Consider the following 13,365-nt stretch of genomic DNA (forward strand, 5'->3'; position numbering starts at 1 on the left):
TTATATTAATGGAATCCCCAGAAGGATGAGGAGATAAGCTAATGAGGCCAGTCTGCCATATTTTATTGGCAATGTCAACCCACTTTGCCAGTGAAAGTGTCAGATCAAGGACAGCTTGACATAACATATGTTTGAGAGAGTTTTCTAAGTAACCAGTGAAACAGAATCCATTAGCCTATTTGGCCTTCTAGGAATTGCTCTCCCTGGAATCTCTACTCTGGTCCTTATATCCTCCCCTATGAAGGATTCAGGGTTTCATTTTGTAAGTGGGAGGTTTACAAAGGTAGAGTGCTACTGGGTAGAATGGAATTGCCTTTTACTTCCTCAGAGCAGTGTAGTGAGAAAAGGCCGCAGATGAAGAGAGAAAGGACTTGGCCTCGAATTTCTGGCTCTTCCCTGTATTCACTGCTTCACTCGAATTAAGTCCATTAGCTTCTTTAGGTTTCACTTTCCTCACATGTTAACCCTAGACCATTAGATAGTACAGGATCCAGAATGAAGTATTTTCTTCTTTCACAGGATCAAATTAAACTGTGTATGTAAGAGCACCTTGTAAACAGAGTCAGTATCCAGTAAACATCTGCCTTCTGTCAGGACTCCATGTCTATCAGGACTCGAACACTGAACTTCTTTTCCAAGTGCTCAGGCTGGCAGAAGTCTTTAACTTCATTTTAGACCTTGCCTAACAGCGTCAACTGTTGGGCTGCCATATTGGTTGGGACATGAGAGCCTGGCTCTCTCTGGTCACAGTGCCATAGAGCATCTGCCGGCTAGACAAGGCAATGTGCTCCGAGTGATTTATCTAATATTTTTATGGCTGTAGCTCAGATAATTAAATATAAGAGTGGTGATGGCTGAGCATCCGGATAGTGCCTCCTTGAATTCTCTTAGGAAACATTTAGAGTAGTACAGAAGATTCTGTTTGGCAATAGCATAATAAGAATGCTTTATGTTTATGTCATGCCTCACCTCCCAGGAGCTCAGGCAATGCTGACCTTCCAAATGCACATTAAACTGCAGAGATTTCGGAGAGGCACTTATAGTGCAAAAAAACCAATCTTTAAAAGAGGCCTTGATTCATCTCCTGGTGGAAGAGTGCAAGTTCCCTTCTCTTGCTCTCTCTTTCTCCTTCCCTCTCTCCCTCTCTCTTTCTTCTTCTTTTTCTGAAGAGATCCAAAGAAGAAAGAGCCATGCAAAGGAGGTAAATCAGCTTTTAAAATATGTTTTGTAGAGAAGCTTGGAAGCAATGGAACTCCAGGCCTTGTGTGGACTTGTGGCTAAGTCATTTTTATCTTCATAATTCCAAAGCAGAAACACTTTTAAAAAGATTTATGCTGGTCAGCCAAATCAGGAGAGGTAGATCTTATCTTAAATTCTACCTTCAAAAGCCTTATTAGGTAATATATTATCTGTTTTGTTTTTACCAGATTCCAGCATTTTAATATGGATTCATGATGGCAGTTTTGAGTTTATAAAATGCACATGAGTAGGAATAGGTCAAGTACTACTGTATAAAGAATGGGTTTTTATGTTTTAAGTTGTATGAAATGAGACAAATTAAAGTCCATTTTATTTACAAGAAGATGTATATAGAGTTGGTTGCTTTATCGAGCCAAGCTCATTTTGGAGGTGGAAAATTCTCTCTAAAATCAAACATCCTGGTGCATCAGGTATTCAAGGAGACCTCAGAGATGTAACCAGAGGTGTACAACACCTTTACCTGACACGTGTCATGCTCTATGCAAGCAGTGACATGAACTCCAGTGCCCTTCTATGAGTTAGCCCTCTCTGCTGCTCAGCACAGGATGATGGGATCCTTGCAGTGGTAACTGTGGGGAGATGTAGGATCTGAAAACTCTTCTAAGTCAAAAAAGGATTACATTTTAATCATAATAGAGTTTGCATGTTTTATTATAATTTCATGAAATCACACTAATGGACACTATAAGTCCTTGAAATCCACATACAGATGCCAGCTTTCTGTATCAACGTGAATATTAAAATAACGAGGTGCACCGGGGTGGTGTCCAGCTCTTGGTTTTGGCTCAGGTTGTGATCTCACCGTTCATGGGATTGAGCCCCACATCGATCAGTGCCATCAGCTTGGGATTCTTTCTCATTCCCTCTCTTTCTCTGTTTCTTCCCCTGACTCATGCGTGCACGCTCTCTCAAAATAAACAAATAAACATTAAAAAATAAAATAAAATAACCAGAGGACTAGATTTTCTGCCAAAGCAGGGTTAGAGAAAATTTCATGTATTTCCTAGTTGGAAAAGTTGAAGCCCTGAAAAATTAATGGCTATAAACTGGCCTTTTTATATTAGAATTAAGGGCCAATTCAACCATGATGAGAACTAACGACTTTCTAAAAAGATATCATAGGCCATATAGTTCAGGTTATGGGCAGGGATAGAACAGCACACATTCAGATGAGAGGTTTTATATACTTATGGATGATAATGTAACAGGATGTTGTAGCCTTCCTTCACACATTCCACTGCTTATAACTGATTCTGTGGTGCTGTGCTCATCATTCACTCCGTTTGCTCATTCATTTGTTCCGCAAAGGTTTGCCAAACAGTTTGAATGTGCTAGGCACTGTGCTGGGTACCAGTAATACTGCGGTCCCAAGAACTCGTGTAATGGGGAAGGGAGCCAGCCAGCCGGCCAATCACAGTACAGAGTGTTACGTGTGGTTATGAAGAGACAGACAGACGCCGCAGAAGTGTCGAGGTGGGGGAGGGAGGATTAGGTTTTCCGGGCAGAAAGGAGCAGGAGGGAAGAATAGCAAAGGTAAGGGACGAGGGACAAAAAGGGCTGTGAGTCCTGTGCTTTGGGGCAAAGGGTGCCTGGTGAGGAAGAGGGCAGGGTGACAGCAGATAAAGCCAAGAGGCAGGGGGCCTTGGCGATGGTGGCCCTGAAATACCAAAGTGAGAAATCCGGCCGGGATCTTACAGATGCTGGTAGCACCTGAGGTCTTAAGCAGGGGGTGCCATGATCCGATATTTATTTATTTATTTTGAGAGAGAGAGTGTGTGTGAGAGAGAGAGCCGGGGAGGGGCAGGGAGTGGGGGAGAATCCCAAGCAGACTCTGTGCAGTTAGCTCAGAGCCTGACACGGGGTTCAAACTCACAAACTGTGAGATCATGATCTGAGCTGAGATCAGGAGCCAAATGCTTCACCGACTGAGCCATGTAGGCACCCTCATGGTCCGATTTTTTTNACTAAGCCACCCAGGCGCCCCGATCCGATTTTTTAAAAAAGAAAGTTCACTTAAAAAAAAAAAAAAAGAAGAAGAAAGAAAGAAAGAAAAAGAAAGTTCACTTTGCCAAAAGTTTGGAGGACAGGCCATAGTGGAGCGGCCTAGAAACTACATAAAATGAACACTTTTGAATGTTTGCATTTCTCTTCCATTCGTATTTGACTAATAGTACATGGAAAATGTTGAAGTAAACAGGTTTTACTATCAGCACTCTGATTTGGGAGTAGTGTGTGTGACAAGGACAATATTTTGAACATATTAAACCAATATATATTTGTTCTGCTTGGATCGGCACGCCTATGGTTCCCCACCCATTAACTCAGTAGGCTTCCCCCCTGCAGGCAAATGGTGGATCCCGTTAGAAACAGCAAGCTGTCATCTTTCAGCTTTGAGAGAGAATAACCCTGAATGCCAGATTTGTATGGCAAGAGGGGGTTTCTAAATTCCAGAATTCTCCTTTACCTATTAAGAACCAAATCTGGCCATGTCAGATCATCAAGCCTGGCCACAAAGCTCTAGTGCGGACAGCACAGGGGAGACCTTGGCCCATTAGACAAGGAAAAGGAAATTTAAAAACTTTCCATTGTGAGGGTCAGGGATGGGGGAAGAGGGAGGGAGGGAAGAGAGAGAAGAGAAAGAGTGATGGACAGGGACCGAATGGGAGGGTGTTGAGAAAGGGAAAATGAGAAGTGAGTGATTTGGCTCCCTGTTCCTTGGGAGACGAAGCCTGGGGGTCAGGAGAGGCTTTGTCTCCTGAGTCTCAGAGCCTAATGCAGGAAAATGCCAGAATTTTCCTAGAACAAGTGGCACTACCCAGGCAGCTTATTAGAAAGTACCAAGGAAGTTGTGTGGACAACAGGGCGAGGAGAAAGTAGCTGGGAGTCCGTGGGTGGCGCACAGGAGCTGAGCACTCAGGTGAGAAAAGCAGGTGACTAGACCCGACCAGAAAGCTCCTGGGGACCTGCCACGAGAGGCTCCTAGCAGGACCACAGACTTCGGCAGCCAGAGCCAGGGGTCAGGGCCTGCGTGGAGTGCATATCACACCCATGGTCACCTAGAAGCCAACATGGCATCACGCCAAGCCCTGACCAGCCACCTCTCAGTGGACCCGGTGAGACATAACAGGCAGTGAGTGTGCTTGAGCCCTTCTCCCCAGCACTCACTGAGTGCTCACAAGGATAGGGGAGCCCCCCCCCTCCAGCCCCTGCCTCCCGTGCCTGGATGGCAGCTGGGGAGAAGACATAGGTCTTACTGGGAACTGTTCACATTTCAGTCCTCCCAAAGATCTGTTCTAACCAGAAAAAAACTGTGATACCTTAATTGTCAAGTTTAAGTACCAGCCCCTGCACCGTCTTCTCCCCATATCGCCAGGAAAAGGTAGAGCCAGATAGATAAATAATAAAGAATATAGGAAGTTATTTCTCTTGCTTTCCTCGAGGTTTTCTGAGTTCTACATGATGTCAGTCCTTGTAAAGACAAGTAAGAAATTAGCCCCAACTATTTCCTCCTCTCATCCATAAGAATGCTAGATACTGTAGAGAAAGCATTGATAGAAAACCTATTTGGGTGGTATCCTTTTTTAAAAAGTGTCTGATGCAATTGTTCTTCTCTGTATCCACATTCCCTTCTTTGTAGGTTTTTAAGAGAAGATGATGTTATAGTCTAACTAATCACTCTACTCTAGTAGCTCATTGCTTATTCTTGTTTAAAAAATTGGACACAAAGCATGAGCAAAGTTGTGTTTAAAGAACTTTTAAGGGTGTCCAGAAAAACTGTCCCAGCATTTTCCATCCTCTTTTCCAATTTACCAATCCTAATTCCCAGTCCTTACAATCTCCGTTATAAAGATTCTTTTCTCCCTCCCTTCAGAGAGCATATTAATTGCATCAGGCAAAGGTATTTTCTGAAATGACTATTAAAACTGAAGGCAGAAAAAAGGTCAAAAGTTACCGTAATCAAAACATCAGAGGCCCAGCCTGTTGCAGGAATGCCATGGCATTTTAGTAAAGAGGCAATACTCTTGTGGAACTAGACAAGGAATGATTCCGGCTCGACCCTGTCCAAGTCAAGCCCTTTTGAAATATTTGTGGAAAAAAAATCCACCAAAATCAAGAACCTGTATAGGACGGGCTGCAAACGCAATTAGGTTCATAATAACAATTAAATCCCTCAATCCTTAACAACAGAAGATTTATAATGCCTCTATGCATCATTGAGATTCTAGGTACGCTGAGGTTTGATTAAGTCAAGGATGAAAACAAAGGGCAAAAACTGAGCTCGCTATTGCAGAGAGAAGCTCAGTGTGATGCTGTCACATCAGGCTTTCTGTTTATCCCTAAGGCTGGTATAGCAATGGCTTCAAAGTTTGATGGTGTCTTTTTTTTTTTCTTTTTCTTCTTTCTTTCTTTATATTTTTTTCTCCCTCCAAAGATGTTGAGCAGCAGGCTAATGGGTCCCCAGCAGGGCGCAAAGACAGCAGAAAGCACGGGAATCAGATGTCAGTGTGTTCCTCCAAGATACCCTGCTAGGACAGAGCTAACTAACTGGGCTTTAGTCTTCTCTTGGGGCATACGCTCTGATGGGTCCCTGCCCACTCCTGATTCCCTATATGCTTCCTGATTAACATGCTGTCACAGATAAATCATGACTTCTGCCTGTTAGGACCACCTTTTGTTTTCTTTAAAGAAAAGTTTGGAGCCAACAGATTAAAAAGACAAGCAAGTTCTGGAGACGTATGTACTCACATGTAAAGATGAGTGTCGCATCTCCCTATGATACTGTCGATCTGGGAGCTTTCTCTGCGTGTTCTTCCCTGCACACCGTTTGTTTATATATTTTTATATATTTTCTGGCAGTCACTTCCAATCAATCACTAGATTACTTAGGTAACTTCCTAATGAATAGATTTCAGGAGGACTGGAGGAGTTGGCCTGCTTTTCCTTCAACATAGGCACCATTTGGAAGTTGAAGTTGCTCAGAGATAAGAGTTCAAGTTTTAAATGCAGTGGGCATCCAAAATGTAGTTTGTGTGTGTTCCCACCTAGGCACACTAGTAAGTAGCCCTTCAGGTGCCCAAGACTAGCAATAATCTACCCTTGGCTTGGAGGAAGGACACGACTCCACACACTGGAGTGAAAGAGAAAAGTGTGCTTCAAGTATTTTGAAGTTTGACAAGCACAAGCTTTTCAAAACCATGAAGGGAAACTACATCACCCAAAGTCAATGAAGTCAAAAAGCTGTACTAAAACCATATTTGTATCTACTGCTCAGCTCTCACTCCATCCTGCTACTCAACTCCATCTGCTTCCATGTTCTGGGCCTCCAGCCCAGTGCTTCGGTGAACTTTCACTCTCACTAGAGGGTGCTCTCCACACTGCCCCCCTGCATGGATCCCAGTTCTCCATCAGTATCTGTCTCAGGCTCTACATGAGGTTTCCAGCTGCCCAAGCTGCTCCATCTTGGGGTGAGGGCCCTGGCCATGAAAAGGAACATTTTTTGTCTCATCGGTATTATTCTGTATCCTTTTCCCCTGTGCCCAGACTGACCTAGTAAGTCTGGATTTCAACAGTCTATATAATTCAGACCATGGCATTTGAGATCAATCGCTTTTTGGGATTCCGGCCACCTGCATACTTTCCGATCTGCTTTCTATCTTCTCAGACTCTTTATTACCGCACTTTCATGTTCGAAACCTCAATCTGGCCTTTTGGCAACAATCTGAGTTCCTGTAGACATTTGCCTCGGTGACTAGTGTTATACCAGTGACTTCTCTTGCTTGGTGAGTTATTTCCTCAAGGTTTTGTGTCTTCGCACTAATGGTTATTCCTGCCCACTGACTGATTCCATTTCAGTTCTGGAGAGCAAGAGTGAACGTCAGATTGCACAGGTAAATGACGGACAATCCCCATCCCCCAAACTGTGTGAGATGGAATAAAATAGGGACTCTCAGAAAGGATACTTAAAATCACTCAGTGAAGTTTCAGTTTGAGGGCTTTTTGAAATACTGTTTACAAGGACCTACAAAGAATTTCCAAATAAAATCTGTGCTATTTTTAAAAATAAGTGATAATACGATGCTTAAAAAATGAATATGATTTTCATGCTTTGTTAACTAAGAAGACACCAGCAGAAATGAACATGAACTTTAAAATTTTTTTTAATTAATAATTAATTAATTAATTTGCTTATTTATTTTGAGAGAGGCAGAGACAGCATGAAGGGGGAGGGGCAGAGAGAGGGAGAAAGAGAAAACCCCAAGCAGGCTCTGTGTTTTAAGTGCAGAGAATGATGTGGGGCTTGAACCCACAAAAATCATGAGATCATGACCTGAGCTGAAATCAAGAGTCAGATGCTTAACAGACTGAGCCACCCAGGCGGCCCTGAACATGAACTTTTATAAACAACTCCTTCCACATTGCTCTTTACAATGCCATGATTCTTTCATGAAAAGATTGTGGAAGAAATATCCAGTAGAGGTGGAATGGATGGTAGAAAGACCACTGCACCAAAACCAAGGCGATGAAAGTGTGGGACACAGCTCTAACTTGGTGGGAATGTCACTTAAAATTTCTCTATGTTAACTTTCTCTGGATAAAAATAGCAGGTGTATCTAACCTCACAGATAGGTAGTAAAGTAAAACAGATGTGGAAAATCAGGAATGATAGATAATGTGATGTGGTAATCTTACTCCCTAAATTCTGGAAAGTGCTATTTTTGGTTTCAATTCAAGTAGTTTCCTTTTTAACCTGAAGATTTCAAAGAATTTAATAGGAAGTATAAAATAAACCCAAATGATTGTGAATTAGTCCCAAAACGATGAAATTAGCATGGAAAAGCCCATGAAAATCCTTCCCAGCATTTATTATAACCAATCATATAGAAAGGATGTGTGGACTTTGGGTCCATTCCAAAGAAGCTTTGCAAACTAATACTGAAAATTTATCACCCCTACAATTACAAGTCTTCATCCTCCTAAGCTTTGCCCACTGTAAAAGGAATTTATCATTTGCAAAAATTCATCCCATTTATTGCCTCAGTGGGCACAGGAAACAGAATAAATTACAAATAATTCAACATGGGTCGTCAAGGTGAATTTAGCAAAGCAAGATCTATCTGACCCAACAGCTGTGGGCTTTACACCTGGGGGCCCAGCTTATGCAGAGATACCAGAGGAGCAAGGGAGGTTAGAGCAGACAGGAAGAAAAGAACGTTAAGGATCCTCTTATAATAAAATGTACATCGGTCCTGATCTTTTTACCCAATTTTTCATGATGAAACAAAAGAGCACTATATGCCATTTATAGCTAAAATAATGTAGTTAGGATTATTTTAAAACTTTGATTTTATGCTATCATGTATTTAATGGCTTATATAAAATAAAGATATGAATTTTGGTGTTTATAGTCATTAAAAAGTTTCCATCTTCAGGACAGTATTCTAGATTGTGTGTGTGTGTGTGTGTGTGTGTAATGTGACAGGGCTCAGCAGCTCCTAAAAGTGCTGAAAACGAAGTGGTAGATAAGCTTGAAACTTAATGGCTGTGAGAGGTCCTTAAAAACCAATACTGTGTTTTTAATGGAGTTACACAGAGTGAGAAACTAACTCAGTTTTGCTTTCCCTGCGTGTGCTTCTCACTTTAAAGTTGGAAAAGCAGCTCAGTCTGATTGAGCGAGGTAGGGGGTAAAGAACTCACCAGGTTTTACACATGAAAGCAAACGCTTAGTGGTAGAATTAAAAGCCAATGTACACTAAACCCTTAGTGTTAACTGGTGCTGATACTAATCTGTACTCAAAAAATGGAGGGTGAACATTCAAAGCCCATGACACTTGTCTCCTTGCCAGAAGCAGGGTCCCGACCACCAGGCAGCAGCATTTGTCACATGCATCTCAGAGAGAGGCAGATGGAAGGTTCCCAATGGAAGGTTCTTTCAAAACTCTGTGGCCCAGACCATGTGGTCAGGACAGAAGACCATGTGTCATTGTTTCCCGGAACTCTTGTGTCTCATAGGATATTAATAAAAGTAAAAGAAACTTGTAAAACAAAAATGAAAAAGATTTCCACAGTCCAATGTTTGAGAAATTTGGAACTGACCAAGGTTGAACATGTTTCTTTCCTGAAGGACTTCTCTGAGCCTTCAGGTTCCCTAGTTGCCGGGCCTGAGAGCTCTTTGAAAAGGTATCTGTTAGGCGATGGCTGGTTACTTGTGTCCCGTGGGGCACAGCTTGGGAAATACTGAAATAACGTATTTTTAATCCTGGTCTATAGATGGGGGCATCAAGGCCCATGGAGATTATGTCCTAGAAGGAGAATTCAGGTCTCTGGCCTCCTCGCACCGACTTTTCCTAGGAGATGGTCAGAAATCTGAGAAAAGATTGACCGTGGCCAGAATTCTTAGCAATACCTTGGAAGGGTCTCCTAAAACTAACCCTTCTGAAAGTACATACACTCTTCTTTCTGAAAGTACATACATTCTTCTTTCCGGGCTCAGTCAGGACATGCAGCACCACCACCCCCAACCCCTCCCAGAACGAACCCTGAGTACCTGATACAAAGGCATGCAGATGCTATCAATCCACTCCAATTGCAACCGAGGCAGTTCATCTTTCCGGTTCCGGTCAAAAATAGCCTAGAATGGGGGAGAAGAAGCTTGCTTTATTATTCTGGAGTGTGTTACAGGTGCTCTGTCAAACACTTTGCCACAATGAGCCAATTTTTACCAACTGAACACACTTCACAAATCACAATCAGTCTTTACATGTACTTTCTTTTATCTGTGATGAGAAGGAAAGTATTTTCACCTCTTTTTATGAGATTTGTAAGCGAATTTATTTGAACTTTATAGCATGCAACTCCTTGGGGCCAAAATCTGTCTTCAGATATAGGTAACGGCCACTAAATCAAGTCATCAGGTCACTGGGAATTGGGTACAAGTCAAGGGGAAGGGGATATGTTTTATTGCCACAAAAATAATGCAGGCTTTTATTTTTATAGTGAAAGAAGGTGGGATAGATGAGAAAAGATTCTTTTTTTTTTTCAAATAGTTTATTGTCAAGTTGGTTTCCATATAACACCCAGTGCTCATCCCCACAAGTGCCCCTCTCCATGCCCATCGCCCCTCCCCCCCATCAGTCCTCAGTTTTTGCCAGCATTAAAGAGTCTCTCATGGTTTGCCTCTCCCCCTTTCCCCCACCATTTCCCCCCTTCTTCTCCCCCATGGTCCTCCATTAAGTTCCTCCTAATCCTCCTTCCATTGTAGATAAACCACATCTTCTTGATCCATTCGCCCGTTGATGGACACANGAGAAAAGAGTCTTAAAAACAGTTTCATTTTAAACCCAAACTATCTGTATTACATTTTCAGGGCGGGGTGTTGGTTTGACAACTCGGTGCTTTTCGATAAGCTTCTGCCATTAATAGATTCCTAAATTTTTATCTGTCATTGGATGGATGATGGTGGCAGGTACCCATTCTCTCCTCATTCTCAGCCTTTAAACTTCATGATATTACAGTGGTTAGAAAATTTAGGTATATTTTTTGGGAAAAAGAAGTACATATATCTGTTGGGCAGATATAAAAAGGGAAACGATCGGTTGGAACTGGGGGCTAACGGGGATTCTTGAACAAAGCCTGGCAGTCCTACTCCATTAAGGATGCCCCTGTCTTTGCTATCAAGGAATAAGGCCCAGGTCTGAGAAGCGACCTTTCCCTGCATTGCTGTCTTAGAACAGATTTGGTCTTTCCTCCACAGAGACAGTGGATGGCATCCTCATTATTTTGGCATTCACACAGGTCATGAAGGCAGATCCAGGGCTTTCCCTTGGTCTGGAGATGTTGCACAATCCAGCATCCTTCAGATTTATAAGTGAAGGTGGGAATGAGTGGGACAGAAATCACCAGCTGCCAGGGCTCACGTAAGACATAAGGGTGCTGCCAAGGGAAATATCTCCAACAAAATCTCCAGTCAGAGAAGGTCACTGACTCCCACAGGCTCTTCTCATCCTTATCTTGCAACACGAAACGTGAAATACCAGGAAAGAGGACTAGGATCTGGAGAAGAATGAAATGTGCTGGAGGATGGAGTGGTTCTTGTGAACTGCACGAGTCTTTGTCCAAATTGTTCCTTTAAAAGTATTATTCTGGGGGCACCTGGGTGGCTCAGTCGATTAGGTGTCTGACTTCCGTTCAGGTCATGAACTCACAGCTCGGAGATTCAAGCCCTGCATTGGGCTCTGCGCTGACAGTTCGGAGCCTGGGGCCTGCTTTGGATTCTGTGTCTCCCTCTCTCTCTGCCCCTCCCCGACTCACGCTCTCTCTCAATCTCAAAAATAAATAAATAAACATTAAAAAAATGTTATTCTGTTATCTACTCTTCAGCTCTCATTGCTATCTGAAATTTCCTTATTTACTTAATTACTGTTTCTGGTGTATAGAATTTTTTTTTTTTTTAATTCAGTGTCAGTGGTTTTAGTATATTCACAATTAGTTGTGCAATCATTACTACAATCAATTTTAGAACACTATTGTCACTCCAAAAAGAAATCTTGTATCAATTAGCAGTCACTCCTCATCTCCCCCAAGTCCCCAGCCTCAGGCAACAACAGATCTGTTTTCTGTTTGTATAGATTTGGTTATGCTGAATAATAATAATAATGTAATAATCATATGATACGTGGTCTTTTGTGACCAGCTTCTTTCACTGAGCATGATGCTTCCAAGATTCATTCCAATAGCATATGCATCATCACTTCATCCCCTTTATGGCCAAATGATATTCCATTGCATAGATTATACCGTATTTTATTTATCCGTTCATCAGATGATAAGCATTTGGGTTGTTCACACTTTTCAGCTATTATGAATAATGTGAACATTTATGTATAAGTTTCCATGGGGTGCACGTTTTCACTTCTCTTGGGGATATACCTAGAGGCAGAATTGCCGGGCCATGTGCTGAAGCCAATGTTTAACGTTTTCGTGAATTGTCAAACTGTTTTCCAAAGCGGCTGCATCATTTTATGTTCCCACCAGCAGTGTGGGAAGTTCCAGTTTCTCCACATCCTCACCCACACTTGTTTTTGATTGTCTTTTTAATTATAGCTAGTCTCTGTGAAGTGGTATCTCACTGTGGTTCTGGTTTGCATTTCCCTGATGACTGATGATTTTGAGCATCTTTTCATGTGCTTATTGGCCATTTATATATATTCTTTAGAGAAATATGTATTCAGATCATTTGCCCTTTTTAAAAATTGGTTGTCCTTCTATGAGTTGTAATAGCTCTCTATATATTCTAGATACCAGGCCCATATCAGATAGATGATTTGCAAACAATTTCTCCTATACTGTAGACTGTCTTTTTATTTTCTTGATAGTGTCCTTTAAGATGCAAAATTTTAAATTTTAATGAAGTCCAATTTATATGGTTTCAGCTCTTACATTTAGGTCTATGATCCATTTTGAGATTTCACATGTGGATATCCTGCTGTCCCTGCACTATTTGAGAAGACTACCCCCCCACCCCCCACTGAATTGTCTTAGCACTCTGTTGACAGTTAGTTGATCATAGCTGTAAAAGTTTATTTCTAGACTCGTCATTTCTCAATAAATATTTTTGAGTGGAAGTGTGAGATAGAGCATTGATTGTCCTGTGCTTTCCTTTTACAGCCTTTTGCATCTTATAGTCGATTATGAGTGATTATTTATTTAATGTCTATGCTTCCCATCAGTTGACGGCCTTGCTCATGGCTGGATGCACAGTGTCCAGCTTCACACTCGCGACCTGGAGGTGCTTGAGCATGTTTTACTAACCAACTCACTGCTTCCACTATGAACCCTTTGGCTGTGGTCTAGATTTGCCTTTGTCTTCAGAAAGTTACCCTGATGACCTCTAGAACCATGACACCAGATGGGGGGTTCCCAGACAATTTTCTCCCTAAATATCAATAAATAAAAGACACACGGCTGGTGTCTCCTCTGCGTGCATGCATTTCCAGCCATCTTTGGAAAAGGACTAATGAGAAATACCCCTGCCACAGCAGCCAGGAGACTGTGACCGGCAATGCTGAGAAGCCTTTTGTGAGGAGAGAGTAGCATTTAGTGTAGTGT

At 42.1% G+C, this 13,365-nt stretch overlaps 1 protein-coding gene across 1 annotated transcript in view; it reads right to left on the bottom strand.

Moving 5' to 3' along the window:
• PDE11A (phosphodiesterase 11A) overlaps positions 1–13,365 on the bottom strand; it is a 367,374-nt gene that overhangs the window by 22,864 nt on the left and 331,145 nt on the right. Inside the window, exon 19 of the mRNA XM_077776263.1 lies at positions 9,806–9,889. Within this exon, the coding sequence (XP_077632389.1) occupies positions 9,806–9,889 (84 nt within the window). The remainder of the gene's footprint in view (positions 1–9,805; positions 9,890–13,365) is intronic.

Source organism: Crocuta crocuta, unplaced genomic scaffold (assembly GCF_008692635.1).
Source record: "Crocuta crocuta isolate KB4526 unplaced genomic scaffold, BGI_CrCroc_1.0 scaffold17, whole genome shotgun sequence".
Classification (NCBI taxonomy): Eukaryota; Metazoa; Chordata; class Mammalia; order Carnivora; family Hyaenidae; genus Crocuta; species Crocuta crocuta.